Source organism: Simochromis diagramma, unplaced genomic scaffold (genome assembly GCF_900408965.1).
Source record: "Simochromis diagramma unplaced genomic scaffold, fSimDia1.1 OVJJ01000304.1, whole genome shotgun sequence".
In the NCBI taxonomy this organism is placed as follows: Eukaryota; Metazoa; Chordata; class Actinopteri; order Cichliformes; family Cichlidae; genus Simochromis; species Simochromis diagramma.
In genome coordinates this window covers 3376946-3394265 of record NW_024387030.1, presented here as the reverse complement: position 1 = coordinate 3394265, position 17320 = coordinate 3376946, and the positions used below count along the sequence as shown (strand labels likewise).

General features: G+C 41.1%; 1 protein-coding gene across 4 annotated transcripts in view; it reads right to left on the bottom strand.

Moving 5' to 3' along the window:
* actn1 (actinin, alpha 1) overlaps positions 1–17320 on the bottom strand; it is a 57063-nt gene that overhangs the window by 26460 nt on the left and 13283 nt on the right. For all 4 annotated transcript variants that reach the window (XM_040042773.1, XM_040042770.1, XM_040042772.1 and 1 more), the window contains exons 2-3: positions 2627–2741; positions 2101–2220 (exon numbers count right to left, since the gene is read on the bottom strand). In XM_040042773.1, the coding sequence (XP_039898707.1) occupies positions 2101–2220; positions 2627–2741 (235 nt within the window). The remainder of the gene's footprint in view (positions 1–2100; positions 2221–2626; positions 2742–17320) is intronic.

Below are 17320 nucleotides of genomic sequence, written 5' to 3'. Positions count from 1 at the left end.
TCATTTCCTAAAAAAAGGGAAATGTACTATTAACCATTCTATTTCATGTATTTGATTATTTCAGATGTAATTCATATGTTAGAGTAGTAATAGTAAATTACTTCATGTAATCAAGATGAGAGACCACGGCTATAAAAGTGAAGGTGGATTTGGGAAGTCTGTCGCAGCCATGTCCTGTCCGTATACGCGAGCCACCCATTGCGGAAGGTGCAAGATTGATAAGGAGAGTCTTCAGAATTCAGCGTATATTGCGGGATAGACAGGATCCTTTAGCTCAGCGCGACAGTGTGCTCATAGAGAGATATCGATTTTCCCGTGAGGGTATTATTTACTTAACCAACTTGTTGACGAGGAGGTGCAGGACCACCACCTGTCTTTTTTTGCTCTGCCCTTTTCTTGGTTGTTGTTATAAAACAAACAGATCATTTCAGGGTCTCTTTTCAAGAGACTAAAAGCAATATAAGTGATAAATATTACCATTCTGTAGAATATTCTTATATTTCACTTTTACTTGTTCCCATGTTCTAGTGGGTCCTGTTGTGGCTCTAATGTGAAAGGGGATATAATATAACATAATATAATATAATGTAATATAATATTGGATAATATAGTGTAATATAATAAATTTACCCTACCGCCTACTGGTGTTGGCCAGAGGGGCCGATGGCGCGATATGGCAGCCTGGCTTCTGTCAGTCTGCCCCAGGGCAGCTGTGGCTACAACCGTAGCTGCTTCCACCAGTGTGTGAATGTGAGAGTGAATGAATAGTGGTATTGTAAAGCGCTTTGGGTGCCTTGAAAGGCGCTATATAAATCCAATCCATTATTATTATTATTATTAAATTACTTACGAGTTTAATTTGTCAGCAACTTTCTGCCAGCCCTCTCTCCTTGCTTTTGCAGCCTTTGCAGTTTTCCCTTGCGTTTTAATTAAACTCTGAAACTCCTGAAATCCCTCAATCAAGAGTTCTTGCTCTGCTGCCGAAAAATACCGAGCGCGCTCCTTCGACATTTTCGCCGACCAATCAAAGGGTTGCCGATCAATGTTTCTACTATCGATGCATAGCCCCTTTTAAGCCACCCAGTGATCTCACATTACTTCATCCAGCTATACTAATCGTCAACAACATGTGTGTTCGGAGAACCTGGAATAGCGAGCTCAAAGTTAGCGCGATGATTTGATCTTGGATGTGTCATTTGATCTTGGATGTAGTAAGCGAGGTACGAAGAACGGACCCCAGGCCTCTGGAGAACTTCAAAACATGTTGAGGAGGTCATTTAGCCATTTAAATCAGCTGTGTTGGATCAAGGACACATCTAAAACCTGCAGGACACCAGCCCTCGAGGCCTGGAGTTCGACACCTGTGAACTAGGGATTGCAGTATGTGTTCAGGAACATAAATGTTAAACTGTTAACAGCAAAATCAGCACACCATCTTTAGTAATTCTGGGTAGTTTTTAAAGCCATCTTTCAGCGTTTTGAGGAGCTCTGCAAAATATCTGTTTACTTTCACTCTAAACTAAACGGTAAGCCAAAAAATATCTGACAGTATATGGTTTTTTTCAGATTATCTACAGCCATTGACAGACTTCCTGTTTGTTGCAACACATGTATGCAAACTATGCATGTGGCCAAGACTGGACAGACAGTCAGAGAGAGTGAGAGAGACAGAAAGTGAAAGTCGAGTGTTTACTCTGCTAAAGACTTGTTTACTCTCAGGCGGGAAGAGGATGGACATCCCCAAGTTATTTGTGCTGAACAATGAGCAGCCTCAGCCCCAGAGGGGATTGCTGATCCTAAGATCTACTCTCAGAAAATGCACTGCAAAGCACAAGCTCTGCCCGAGCACTCGGCAATAAGGATCTCATTAAACCGCACAGCAGCCTGTGCCACTGCCATGGTAACGGGTAAGAAAGCGAGAGGGAGGGCCGGAGGCCACATTATACATAACTATTTACAACAGAACAGTAGCTATTGACTTGGCTGATGACCTAATTAAAATCAACAGGTGACAACGTGAAATGCAAACTAACTACAGAGAAGGTCATTCTGGGTTTTGTGGAAACTGTCTGACCTTTGCTTTGATGTGACATCACTCACCTTCAGCTCCAATAGAAACCAGCTTCACTCCTTTGCTGGCGATAAAGTCGAGGGCTTTGTTAACATTGGAAATCTTGTGGACTCTCATTTTGCCTCTCTCTGGTTTGGCCAAGCGTTCGCCTGGACAAGAAACACATTTTCAATTACAAAAAAATGTTTTTTGATTAGCAAAAATACATGACATCTTACAAAAACAATGTAATGTTATTTTAATACTTCGTTCTGAACTCCACCTTCAAATTGACCTACAGCTCTGGTTTCCATCTGCATAATCAAATATGAAGGCCTTAATTTAAATTCCTCTCATAACCAGACACATTATAGAAGATAAAGCTGTTAAAATGTGTGTTTCTTTAGTTCAAACAAACACGAGAGTGTTATCAACACTATGATTTAGCTGTCAGAAATACATTTTATACAAGCATACTGTTGGACTAGTCCTGTAAGGGGAATTCTGGTGGCTAAAAATCAACAAGTGCTGTTTTCATTCAGGTAATCTTGTTAAGCAAGGAGCTTTTTTCCTCACCTGAGATGACCTCCAGCAGCAGCATGAGTTTCAGTCCATCCCGGAAGTCCTCTTCGATGTTCTCAATCTGCGTGCCTGCTTTCCTCAAGTGAGAGTTACACCAAGCTGTAAACGTCTATACGATGGAGAAAGAAATCAGATAAAAACACCGTCACATGTGTGTATTTAATGTGCTGCAAAATATACACCAAACATGAGCCAACCAGGTTCTTAAAGGGGGCAAGTTTACTTATCAAGCAACTAGAGTTTCTTTGTTTGCATTGTATTGTATTGCAGGCTTATTCAGTTTTACAATCTGATGATATTGGCACTAGTTCAAAAAAAAAAATCAAGCAAGCAACGGTGACAATATCATCAGCAGGAGATTATTTGGATTAGCAGATTTATTTAATTAAGTGTGTTTTTTTCCTTAGGTGGTTATAACATCATTTTCTCAGCCTTCCAGATCACACACCACTTCTTCCTCCTTTCAGACCTCATCTGCCCTTTCAAAGTACACACTGTTGTTGTGTCTTGAACTGTAACCTTTTTGCTGTAAGAGTAACGGGCACAGTGGATGGTGAATGCCATAAATCCTGCATTTTTGGCTCATTGCACTTGGCATAAATAATGGGACTAAATCTTTCTCTGACATATTAAATAACACCAATGTGGGTACAGGAGCGCACCAGAATTATCAGCTGTAAAACAAAGAACAGCTCACAGGAATGCTGTTAGCTTTAGGGCACAAATTTGGTAAAAAAAAATAAGAGGATCAACATAGTTCATCTTTTGGGAACTACAAATGTTTGTACAAAATTTGTGCATTTTCTGAGAATTTGAAGTAGATGCTGACATTTTTCAGTCTAGCCCAACATTGCTATCCACAGGGAAAAGCTGCCAGGAAATCATGTCTGGTTAGGATATCTGTGAACAAAATACTGAAACACTGCCAGCTCCGTTTACAGTTTGAGGGATAAGGGAGTTCTCCTACAAGGACTAATAAACCACAACATCGGGACCTTTAAAAGTTACATATCAATGGAAATCTGTTGATGGACAGATGCAATCCCTGCTCCCACACTTTCACCTTTTCCTGTGGTGCCGACAAACTTGACTTCTGGATTTTCTTCACTCAACTTCCACACACTGGACCATTGTATACATACAGTAGGTGTAGCAAGCCTTGGATTGTCTGGCATTGCTGGCATGCAAACATGCTAATGGAAACCATCTGGAGCAGGACCTCAACCGCCCAACAGGAGCTGGCATGAGGACTGGGCCCGTTATGCACCCTGTTGCAAAACGCCTTTTTATGAGTTCCCGGGTTAATTGCATCCACTGTGCGCAGATCAGACACTGTGTTTCCTCCAGAGAGCTGAAGGAGGACCTGCAGGAGCAGAGCCAGGCGTTTATGAAAGCCAACACTGTCTTTCACTGGCTTGCTTTCCACTGCTGGGGAACAAAAGCCACTTAAAAGTCATTGGCGATCTGGTTCGAAGCACTTGTGGAACTTCCGCGATGAGATCACGCTTAAAAATGGAGTCGCGTGAGGTTTACACGGCTATCAATAAACTACAGTGTGGAAGAGCTGGGTTTAAGATGTGTGCGAGGTTGATGGCGTGTGGTGGAGTTTCACCCAGCAAAAAAAAAAAAAAAAAAAAAAAAAAACTGGAGGAAACTCTGTAGATACTGTAGAAGATGTGAAGGGAAACAAACAGATTATATGGTGTTTCATCCCTAAGGGCAGGACTGACGGAAAAAGACCAGCACTGAAGATTTATGTGCAAACAGCAGGCACACGCCCTGAACCCAGAAGATACTACTTTCCAGCAATACTACTCATGATTTAAGTCAAGCTCCAACAGGCACTAAGATATTTGAAATAATTCTAATCAATAGTCCCTTTAGGGGCTTTCCAAATGTTTTAAACAGTCGAGGCAGAGCTGTGGTGTCAGCAGCTTGGGTGAATACTGTGCAATTTAATCAAAGTATTAAGATAAGAGTGTTTGCTGGCTCTGCAGGTTCAGATTCTTACAATGTTCTGTCTCTTTTTTGTCTAAGATGTCATTCTTGACAAGTGCCAGCTCTTTTGTTCCCTCCTCTTTGTGAAACACCTTCAAAATAACAGAAAGACGATCTAAATTATATCAGGAAAATTTTGCTAATCACCTGCAAACAGCTTCATGTTAAAAGAGAGCAAAAAAGACAGGAAATGGTGTGAAAAGTACAAAGTGGAGTGTTTTGTATGCTCTGAGCAGAATAAAATGAGTTTTTACCTAAAACTCGTGATTAGTGCAGGTTTATGAAGACCAGAGTGTTGAAAACACTCAGAGTGAAGCTGCAAAGAGCACAGTTGTGAAAACGACTAAAAGTTCCCAGAAGGAATGTTAGCTTGTTAAATGTCTTGGAAGGAGGGCAAGTTTGGCTGCTTCGGGTTGGACGACAGGCCTCCTCCTGACAGGAATTAGCCGGCCCTCCTGCAGTTTCTCTAAGTCTCTGGGTCACTGTGGAGTTTGGCAACAGCACACAGTCCAGGCTGGCAGCCACCTGCACCATCACATGACCCCCCTCTGGCTGCGCTGTGGACTACACTCCCAGACACCTTCAGGTGTTCTGAGGCTCTTGGCAGGGCAGGGCTCAGAGTTGCTGCTCCACTGATCACACAGAGACAGATTACTGCACGAGCAGACAGCCAAGCATGGCTTTGAACTGAAAGGCTATAGTCAGTCTAATCTTACAAAAAAGAAAATTAATAAAAGAAATGTGCACATTTTGTTGACCCAAGATCCACTTGAGGTCACCGCATCTGTGGGACTTGCCAGCGACATTACCCAGCACAGTTCAGTCCTCAACCTAAAAGTCTTTCTATTGTAATGTTAAAAATGAAGATATACTATCTGATCTGTTTCAAATTTTCCATCAATAAATTGTTAGGATGATAATTTATTTTCCTGGAATAAAACACTTTATCCTGGAAGACCAGATTTAAGATCCACTTTGAAGGATTCTTGGTTTTAAAACAAGCCAGGTTATAGTTGCTTGTCCAGCACTGACTGCTACAGAGTGGAAAGGTGGCGTTTTCCCCATTGCTCCTCCTTGGGATTGAAAGTGACAACTGTGCAATGAGTTTCCATATGACTCAAGCTCGTCTTTGCAGAAGATTGCCAACCCTACTTAATTAATAGCCGTGGTGGACTCCCAAAAGAGCTAAGAGAGAAAAACCTCCTCTGAGAGTTACCTAAGAGTGAGGCTGAAGGGCTTTCCCTGTGCTTAGCACATATATATTTATAGCCTGAGGAGGATGCAGGTTGAGTAGCATCGTCAAAAAAAACCTTACACAGTATCATCAGGCACAATATGATGCGACATCAATATAATATACTTAAAACTTCAAGACTTACTTTTATTTAAAAAAAAAAACCAATATTAAAGAAAGCCCATGTTTGCCCATCATCTCAACTCTGTAGCTCACTGAGACTCTGTGTCTCTACTATCGTCAACTTCTCTCTGTCTGATTGTTGAAAAGCAGGGACTGATTTAAAAAAAAACAACAAAAAAAAAAAAACTGTGTCATTGTTTTTGGATCTGCAACAAAAGGACAGAGTTGCCCACGTCAATACAGCAAACTGACCAAAAACTCATGCAGCTGTGAAGCACCTAAAGCGATTAAAAACTGCTCATTATATGAATCCACGGTGTGGCGTGTCTCGTATTATTCCTCTGCACTCCATGTGCAACTGTTTGGTCCTTGTACAGTTTGTGTCAGTACAGTATGTGCTGTGAATCTCTGTAAGCTGTTGACATGTCTGCTCCAGAGCCCTGCCAGTGCAAAATCTTTCTCATTACTGCCGTTTAACGCAGTCTGTTTCAGCTTCAGCAGCATAACGTGTAACCGAGCAAAGTGAAAGCATGACTGAAGGGCTGAATGTGTCTGTGGGAGGAACTGAAGGGTTGTAAAAATTGGAGGCCTCCCCCATTCTCTGCTCTCTCTCTTTCTCTCTCTCTTTCTCTGTCTGGTCTCAGCCTCCCAGAACTGAGGCAGGCTGTAAAAACAACAGGGGTCAAAAGTGGGAGAAATCTGCTCCACATCAACTTTGGGGAAGTCTGCCAGTGAGCATCATTGCATGCAATGTTTGTCCCATGGCAACCACCGAATCCACAGTTCAGGACCCTTGAATACCACAGGATACTCAACCTGGATAACCTGTACTCAGTGGTTATAAACACTCTATAATAATTTATGTCACTGGGTATTTTGTTAACCACCAGCACCAATGAAAGAAATCTGACTCAGGTGTTAGTAAAATACAGCTAGAGATCAGTGAGCAACCATCTAGCAACCACTGGTTGCAAGGGAAAAATCTGTATGCAGTAGCTGTGATTACTATTCATGCAGCCCTAAAGGCCGGTCGGTAACCTCGTGGTAACTCCTGGTCACTAGGGAAAGGTGGTTGCTAGTAGTTACTACTATGAAATTGGTTGTAAAGAGTGCTATACTGAAAACTTTCTTGTGATGGCTTGCAGGTTGCATGTAGTTTGCATGGCAGATGTCGGTTTGGCAGATGCTAACGAAGCAGAAACAGAGAAAATTCACCTTTAAATTAAATGTAGTCTTACTGCTGCAACCAACACATTTAAAAAGGTGCAACTTTTACTTTGAAGGCAGACATTCTTAATATCTGGTTTGAGTTGTACTTCCTTAAGCTCAAGTCTTTTCCCTTGTGACCATTTGCCAGATGGTTGCTAACCAGTCTCTAGACCTGTTACATAGAAGTTCACAGACATGTACTGCATGAAATTTTTATTTGTGATTGTCAAAGCCAACTGCTTACCCACAGATACTCTTGCTAAAGTTATTCTGCTAATATACTCGTAAAACTTGTTTTGTTACCGTTTGCATTTGCTTGGTGGCTGTTATGCATAAAGAGGATATGAAACAGCTCACTGCAACCAAAATAAAATGGACTTTTAAAGTCAATAAACATGCATATTTCTGTGGGTTTGGACATTTCTGGGAACATCTGGGGCAATGTTAATACATACGGATGAATAAATAAAAGAATAAAACTGACCAGGTTTAACTGCAGGGAGTGGGGCAAAAAGAAAAATGTATTATATAAATAAATAAGCAAATAAATAAATAAAAGAATTCTGTAAACTTAAGAGCTTTTTCTTTTGTTTCAACCATACTGCCATTCTTTAAAGTGCTTTTTACAAAGCTGTTTTGTGTAGCTGTAAGGATTTAATAGGTTCACTTATATGTAGACCTCAACCTGTCAAACTACCAGGAATAAATGATAATACTGATCATATATTGGAAAATGGGAGAAAAATCCCCAACAGACTTACAAGAAAAAAATCTACCAATATAATTTGATTTGATTTGGGAATTTTAAATATCTAATGAAGGTCAGCTCGACTGAAGCTTGATTATAGATGACACAGATTAACTTGTTTTAGCAGACTCATCCTGACATATGACATTACTCAATTAAAAGGCGACTGTGAGTAAGCCACTGTTGTTTTTATTTAAAAAAGCACTAAAGAATTAATCATGTTTTGAAGCAGTGACTATGATTAATAGTATTAACACTTACAAAGAGCTTTACCCACTACTGAATTAAATAACTACAATCATTTCTCACGGTATAAAACTCTCACATATTTCCCTCTTCTTTAAAAACCCACCACCTCCCCTCACTCCTCTTCCTCTACTCCCATCCTCCCCCTTTTTGCCCACTCTCTCCTCTCTCCCACTTCATTAATCACCCTCACTTAGAAAAAAGATTTCCTGCCTCTCTGCCAGTTCCATATTAGTACAATCCTTTTAGTGAAACAAGCCAGCTCATGAGTGCGAGCCCCTGCCATATCCAAACACACAGGCAGGGTGAGTTTAGGCGAAAGAGGAAAGGCAGACTGTGCTGGCAGAGCCTTTGACACAGGAAGGCGGTTTTCAACACTGCGACCGGTTTCTCAAGCCTCAGCCTCCAGCTCAGGGCCTCTCGTGTCCCCACAAAACCCCAGAAACAGGCAGATAAACTGCAATGAAAAAAATAGAGTCTAGGAAAATATCTTTCCAGCATCTCCTCCAAAATGTTTAACAAAGATGGTTAAAAAAGAAGTAGTTTTTCTGTTTTATAATCAAATCCACAACATGAAAAATTGTACTGCTGCTTGCAGCTCCTGCAGTAATTAGAATAAATACTGTCTGGATGAGCTGACATGGAAATGGGCCTCTGTAGATCCTAGGCAGGTAAAAACTGTCATCTCTATCCTAAGTATTTCTCCTACCTTCACTTCACGCTGGCTCGTGGGGCAGGAAAGTGCTGATGGAGAGAGTTTTTTGTTCCAGGAAAACTGAACTGCTAACAGTCATACAGCACTTTCCTCCTCTTCAGACCCCCAGATGATTTCCTGATGTGTGATGGATTAGGACATTGCATTTAACCAGACATGCTCACAGAGAGCACATTCTGATTTAAAATGGCACCCCAGAGGAACAGCTGTGCAGGAGAGGAGTGCCTTGCTCAAGAATACGTGAGCGGTAAATGATAAAAGGCTGAGTTGTTCCTCATTTTCCTGTTCATGGGAAAGAGGAAAAAAGCTTAATCGTAGCTGTGTTTGTAATTTTATTTCCAATAAATTACAGAAATGTGTAGATTCAGACATGCAAAGCATATCAGTACAAATAATTCACGCTTAATTAAAATTTGGTGAACTCTGACAATGCCGTTGAGGAAACTGAGGTCCAAGGAGACAAAAACACAGGGCCTTGTGGTATAAACCGAGCCCAAAGCACATCCAGGAGAAGCCTCTATGTGGCCAAAAAGCCACAAAACACGAATGAAAACCAAGCTAAAGTTAAACCACAGCTGATGCTTCCCTGTGCATTTCTGACAATGCCATAATCTGATATTGGCTTCATTTATTTGTTACATCCTTCCATCCAAAACCCAGAACTGAGAATAAAGGTCTGGCAGAGCAGATCGAATAAGATTCGTGTTACTGCCGTCTTCAGTTTGGAGGCATAGCGGGAAAAAGAACCTTGCAGAACGAGCCAAACTGCTGTCTGGATGCTCTGCAGACTGCTGCGCTGTGGCTCCATGCATCTGGCATGCAAGAAGGCTTAAAACCCATCTCAGAAGTTGAGGGGGAGACAAAAAAGAAACTGATGGTACAGAGAGGAATAACTATGTTATATGTTCACAGACAGAGACGATGAAGAACAGCCAGCAAGAGTTACTATCTCTAAGCCTTTCAAACCATGCCCAGCTGGTGGGGGGGGGGGGGGGGGACGACCCCAGGTAGACCCATAACTCACTGGAGATATTTTAGATCTTGCCTGGCCTAGGAGTGTCTCAGGACTCCCCAGAAGGATCTGGAAAATGTTGCGCTTAGACAACTGCCATTGCAGTCCTACTTCGGAAAAGCAGATGAAAACTGTTGGATGGTTGGAGATTGTAGGCATTCACCAACTAGCCAAGTTGCAGTTGCATGAGGTTTACATGGATGTAGGGCTGTGCGATATGACCAAAATCTCATATCCCGATATAAGACATCTATCGTCCTGATAACGATATAAATCACAAAAATGTAACATTTTCTGTAAATTCTGTGACTCTCAGGCAGCTCTACTTGCGTGAAGTGTTTCCAGCTGGGCGTCGTGTACCTGAAGTCGAGTGTTTTAACCGATACATTTTTAGACATAAGTTGTAACGGCCGCTGCTTTCTTTGTATTTATTACACGGCGTGCTGCGGGGAAAAGCCTGTTCTAACGTTTGAGTCAAAGGTTTATTTTTTAGCACCTGACGGCTCTTTGTTGCTTCTCATCCGTAAATACTCTGCATACTCTTTCACGTGATTCAGTTTATTTTGAAAAGTCTCAACAGGATCTTGAGCTTTATTGTGAAAGGTTTATGTGGAAAATAAACAAGCAGACACGCGATGGTTTCACCGTCGTTGTTGCTAACGACAACCCATAAAAAGAGGTGCTTGTCCATCCGTAGTGTGGTTATATTAAATATAAGAGAAAGAGAGAACTTTAAGAAATTAATATAGCCACTACAGTAACCATCAAAACGATGAAAAAATATTGCCTAAACGTTTATTTTGGGACACCACGAAACAAACGATATCGTAAAATGAAACGATAGACGTTTTTATATCGTCATCCGATATATATCGTTATATCGAACAGCCCTACATGGATGTATATTTTCTAAATTCAGAGTAATAATTTAAAAAGGAATTCAATAGGTGAGCACCAAATATGAAACATAGCTGCAACCCCTCCACCCTTCAGTTCCTGAGTTATAGCATTCCGCAATGACCAAAAACAGTGTGATGTCACAGTCAAGCTGACCTTTGGGATATAAAATGCTTCATCATTTCATTAATCATTTTACCAACTAAAAAAGCTATTTATAAAATTCTAGCAGTCTTTTAGAATGATTCACTGGATTTGCAATCTGTCTTGACATTGCTGACCTTTTAGGGAACACAGAGTAAACTGAGGAAACCACGCACTAAAATTAAAGTCTCACCAAAGCATGCATTTTAAAGAATGAAGCAGGGGTTTCAGTCATTTGTCAGGAAGTAGCTGATTGACTGAACTCACTGTGTAAGCCAAACCGAGCTACTACGACATCTTTCATAGCAGAAATGAGTTCAGTGTTGTCACTTTCTGGGCTCAACTCCTGGATCTGGGAACATGTTTTTGTTTTTTAAAGTCTGGCCCAGAGTCTAGTCTTACTGTCTGTCAACATCTGATCACTGAGCTGTTATCTCTTCTGCCCTAATGCAGTTTGTTGTACTACAATCCACCAAAAGCAATGAATACGGTGACCAGAACTCCCAACAGTAACATGAAGCTGTTACTATCTATTTATGTCACACGTGTACTTAGGAACATTGATGCTACCGGTCAGTCAGACAGGTAAACAAGCACACCCAAACAGAGGCTCCTAACATCCCTGCACGGGTGTGTAATGAAAGCCGCTGCTCCATCCATCCTGCTCAGAGTGAGTCATGCACAGGAACAATATGACCTTTCTGACTCCTGAACCTGGAGGAGAGATGAAGGGAAGGCATCTGCTTTACTCTCTCTCTCTCTCCCTCTCTGTTAGTAGTCACAGTGCTCTCTCTCCCTAACAGAGGAAGGGCAGGAGTGCCAACGAGCAAAGGGAGTGTTCTGAGAGGGTCAAAGGTCATCATTCATCCCCCTCTGTCTCCTTCCTTCAAAGCGCACTAGAGGATGCAGCCTGACTACCCACACTGATATTTAAGCACTCACTTCTCTGGCAGTGAAAACTGTGAACCAGGCCAAGGCTGAGGCTGCAGGGCACATGTGAGCCGCTGGTCCAGTTGGCTGAACCAAAACTTACCAGTATAATCTAGCGGAGTGGGAGGAAATATCAATACAGCATGCTATCGCAATAATTTGCATGGCAATATTGTATTGATACAGGACACCAATATTTTATTGAATAAAAAATAATAATAATCTGGGAATGCTGTGAAGAAGAGGGCTCAGCTCTTGCACTACCATCCTAAGATAACATTAGCCAAGCAAAAAACATCTAATGCTGGACATGACAAAGCTACCTCCTTGTTCACAGCAAGCTAATGGCTCAGTCACACACACACACACACACACACACACAAAATAATAATAATAGAGCAACCTCCTTACATCTATGAACAAATAAATAAAGATAGTGGCTTTCTGGTGATTTTAACTTCTTTTTTTTTTTGCACACTCAAGACCACATTTCACCATAAGGCAAATGCACAGGTTGATAGGATGCAACCTTTCTGCAAACAGTTACAGTCTGACTTGGGCAGCCTGCAACCACTCTTAGAGAGAGATTGCTGAAGGTCTGCAAAAGGTCTTGCTGTCTAATTTATAGATGCAGACATGGCAGCATGTTGCAATCAGTCTGAATGACTGCCAGCTAGTTGTATTCTGTTTATTTTTCTATAGAACAGGAAGGTTGCAGAGAACAATTTTAACAGTTAACTCTGAATTTGTGTCTATGTAGACTGCAACAGATACGTGATTCTTGATGGTTTATGAGTTAATTGCTGTATCATTAGAAATCGATTGCATGTAATTGCCAACTTGGCCCCAATTAATCACAGACTGATAGCAGACTTCCATTTTATGGCAGATTTTACGGTTGATGTGCTTAATAATCTAATTTGACAGTAAAAAAAGAAAAATAACTGAAGTGAGATAACTTTATCTTATCGTATATCAACAAAGATTAACTTTGAGGACATGATCTCAATCTCAATTTACATCTCAACATGTTAGTGCAACACTCAGCATCCCACAAAATGCTAAAAATCACAATAATATCATATAGTGCTTGTAATATCGTGATAGTATAATCTCTGGTATAATCCCAGCACTGTTGTTTCCCTAGTATGTCCCCCTAAGAGCTGCATGACTAAACCACTCACTCTCACTGTCTTGTTCTCTCAGTTACTTCCTGTATTACAGCTCTCTACAGTTTCTGGATGACAAACACAACAAAGCCAGACTGAAAATTAAGCGAATATCACAAAACTTCTGGACAAATATTCAAATAAAACTGAAACTCCCTCACCTTCAATTAACTGCCCAGTTGTTATGCCTATAAAATGTTGATTAACAGCTGAAAAGAGCGGTTATTGTCTATGGACGGTGTCCTAAAATCTCCAACTAAAAACTGGAAAATATTCCCCTGACAAAAATATAAAACAGAGGAAAGGAAAAGCATCATAATGAAGTTTTGCTTGAAAATGATCTCAGAATTGTTGCCAGTGTTTCTGTACTCAATCTGCTAAGCTTTGCAGTCCAGTTAGGCGGTACTCAAATATGTGCACGATGTGTGCATAAAACTACAGACTAAAGATCTAAAAAATGTCAAATATAATGCATGACACTGAAGTATCTGCAAAAACACGTACTGTAGATTAATACAGCTCATTTCAGTCCAGCCGTGCGATGGCGTGTGAAAGTCTAGTCTCTCAGGTGCAGCATCCATCCAACCAGGCACTCAAACAGGCTGTTACTACAAACTGCCAACTCAGCAAAGTCATCCCATTACATTTAACTATTGCCTTGGCTGCTGCTTCAGCATGCACACATGCAAGGAGGCAAGTGTGCCTCAGAAAGAGAGTGCAAAAAAAAACAACCAAAAAAAAAAAAACCCAGCATGCGACACAGGAGCACATATAGCCAGCGTGCAGCTGGTGCAGAGAGATACTGTATGCTGTGCAGGCAGAGGCACTTTGCACACATGCATGTACACGCTCCTCACTGTTCCCGCGCGTGCTGACCGAGCTGTGGACGAGCCAAAAAGCGCAGACCGACAAAGAATAGCAGCCATTGTGACCGGTCGACTGATATTTACTCTCTCGTGGCCCAGAGCTGCCCTGCTGCATATTCATGTGTGTGTGTGTCACAATAGAAAGTCAAAGCGTGGCGATAGCTCTTTCCTCCGGCGTGTTCATTTAACAAAGACCGGCTCGTCTGTGAAAATGTTGCAGAGTGCCCGACACTGGGCGGTTGCTATGACAACCATAAAAGCCTGGAGACCCGCAAACAAACAGCTCGGCTGCTCAGAGGCTCTTAAAAAACAGAGTCCACACACACACTCTCCCCACGCAACACAAGTTTATGACCACAAAAGCATCTGTGTTCAGTGCGTGGCTTCCTCCCTGGATGTCAGCAACTTTTTAGAGATGATCTGTTGGACTCCTGAAGTTCATGTAATCTCGCTCAGGTCATAATAACACAGATGCTGCATCAATTTCCCATCAGATTTAGATTTCTAAAGGATGCAACAGTGATGTTATTTAATAAAAATATGTTTTAGATGCAGACAGTTTATGCAACAGACACACTTACCTTGTAGATTCAAAGATTTTCACCAGAACATTTAGTCAGTTAAAAGTATATCCTCACAAAATGAATTCAAAGGAACATCCATCCATTTTCTTCTGCTTATCCAGTTCAGAGTCATGGTTGAGCTGAAACCTATCTCAGCTTTCACAGCGCAAAAGGCGAGATATACCATGGTGACATCGCCAGTTTATCAAGAGACACAAACCACCATGCACGCTCACATTCACACCTACAGCCAGTTTAGAATGACCAACTAACCAAACCCCATGCATGCCGTTGAACGGTGGGGGGATAACCAGAGTACCTGGTTAGAGCAACACACAGGAAGGCCTCAGCCAGCTGGTTAGGTTCAAACTCAGGACTTTGTTGATGTGAGGTGACGGTGCCAACCATTCCACCACCGTGCCTCCAAAATTAAAGGAACATGTTTTTCCATTAAGGCATCTTGATTGTTTTTTGGTGGGAGTTACCCAGTATTTGAGATATCGGCTCATTTTTCATATATAATGGAACTCAGTGGCACTCCCTCTGTAGTGTCCAAAGTAGGGCTGCCACGATTAGTCGACTAGTCACGATTACATCGACTATTAAAATCGTCGACGACTAATTTAATAGTCGACGCATCGTTTGAAGCTTTGTAAGATCAAAAAGACGCAGGAATAAGTAGTAGGATTTAAGAGTGTAATAACGGACTGAAACAGAAGATGGCGGTACTAGATGTAGAAGGATGCCAGCTGCCGTTAAACCCCGAAGAAGAAGAAGCTGTGTCCCAGAATTCATAGCGCGGCCGTGCTCAGTTTCAATGTTGCTCTTATTATTCTTTCTGGGTCACACAATCAACGTTTAACATATTTTCAGGCGAGAATGTAACTGTGTAAACTTCAAATATCTGCTTGGTTTATCAAGACACCACATATTTTCAAAAGCGCTCCGACGTTTTCAGAGACGTCTGTTACCCACTAGCTCGATAGCTAGCCGGGGCAAGGCTCACTAGAGCCCGTGAGAGCACCGGACTCCCGGCAAATCGTTTTCAAACCCACCGCTGTCTTTCGCTACTCAGGTTAAACATGATATATGAGTCACTTAGATAACTTAAAAATGTTATTGTTTGGCTTTTTTTCAGTATTTTATTTGTTCTTGAGTAAATCGGTTTGGCTGAGATTAAAGTTATAGTTTTTACACAGTTGAATAAACGTCAAGCAGACAGCTGATTATCAGAAGTGTGAGATGCTCGAGAATATACTCCAGTGTCCTGTTATATTTTAGATAGCAAGGAGCAGTTTATTAAACTCCACCAAGACAATCTGCTAATTTCAATAAAATTTAATAAACTATCATCTTGTCTTTATTTTTAATTAGCATATACCTTAAACACTTAAAGCTGTAAGCTAATGATAGTTATATAAGAGCAGATGCATGCTGGTGCAATAAGCTGTAGGTTTTACGTCCAATGGATGCATGATCTGATTAGTCGACTAATCGCAAAAATAATCGGTGACTAGTCGACTATCAAAATAATCGTTTGTGGCAGCCCTAGTCCAAAGCACCAAAAACTTACCAGCAAGGTCACATTCCAGAAATCTACGAAAGCTTTTTAGCCACTGAAATGTTTTTCCCCCTATCGAAGCCACATTTTGACTTACTAACTCAACCATCTGAGATAATAACCTGAAATTTTGACTTACGAATGACAAAAAAAGAAAAAAAAAAAAAAAAGATTTCTTTCAGCTTCCATAGAAATCAGCTCAGTTCTTTCCAAAACTCTTATTTCTACCAAATTACACCAGGATTTGTCATGATGCTCGAACTTCAAACTCCATACGACACCCAAGAATAGACACTGCTTTCAATACCGTGGGCAGAAACTGAGGAAATTAAGGCAGATTTTGGTTAGCAATGATTGGAACTACAGTGGCTCTTGCAGCAGCAGTTCTGTTTATTTTCTGTGCTTCTGGCACCATATTGTCATTGCTGATGAAATATTTGTTAAGGTAGGTTGACACCGTTTCTGTGTAGTTGTTGGCAAACTTTTCTCTGCTTCAAACTGGGACTTTAAGAGAAACATAACACTTCTTAGACACAAATAATTGTGTTATCCTATTAATGTAGCACCATCTTGTAACATCACAGACACAAAGGACTGACAACACTTGTTGAAACGAGAGCTTTAGTGAGGTCTCGAAATTCTCCATAAAAAGCGTGAGGTCAACTTTAAGATACTTCACAGAGTTTTTGGTGCTCATGTTCATGTTTGTGCTGCCAGTCTGCAACAATGCTGTCAAACCTGCTGCAACTCCAATTTTAATCTTTACTATCAATTAGTGTCCAAGTATCAATCTCTCTGACAACCCTACTCGCTACCTATAGCACTGAAAGAAGTCCCACAGCACTTTCAAAATTTTGGTATGGAAAGTTACCATAAGTAGAGGCTCTGGCGACATCCCTAATTACAACTGTCAACCACATCACTGCACAGAAGGAAGCATCTATCTGTGACGGCGTGTTGGGAGGTAAATCAAATGGCATTCAACCTCAGTTAAGCTAATCTTTAGCCAGATGTATTATGACAGAAAGAAAATGGTTTCTAAATAATCCAACAGTTTCTCTCGGTGCCATCTCCTCACTAAAGACAATCAGGCCTTTGATGTCATTGCCTCTGGGCGGCCTTCCCTCATAAAAAAAAAACAACTCTTCAACAATTGTTGAAATCAGCTGTACCTAGTCTCAGTTGCTTTAAGTCACCTCTGAGGTCCCTCACGGTTTGGTCACTGTAAATATGATCTATTCCTCTTTTATTTACCACAGTTGGAATTTAACGT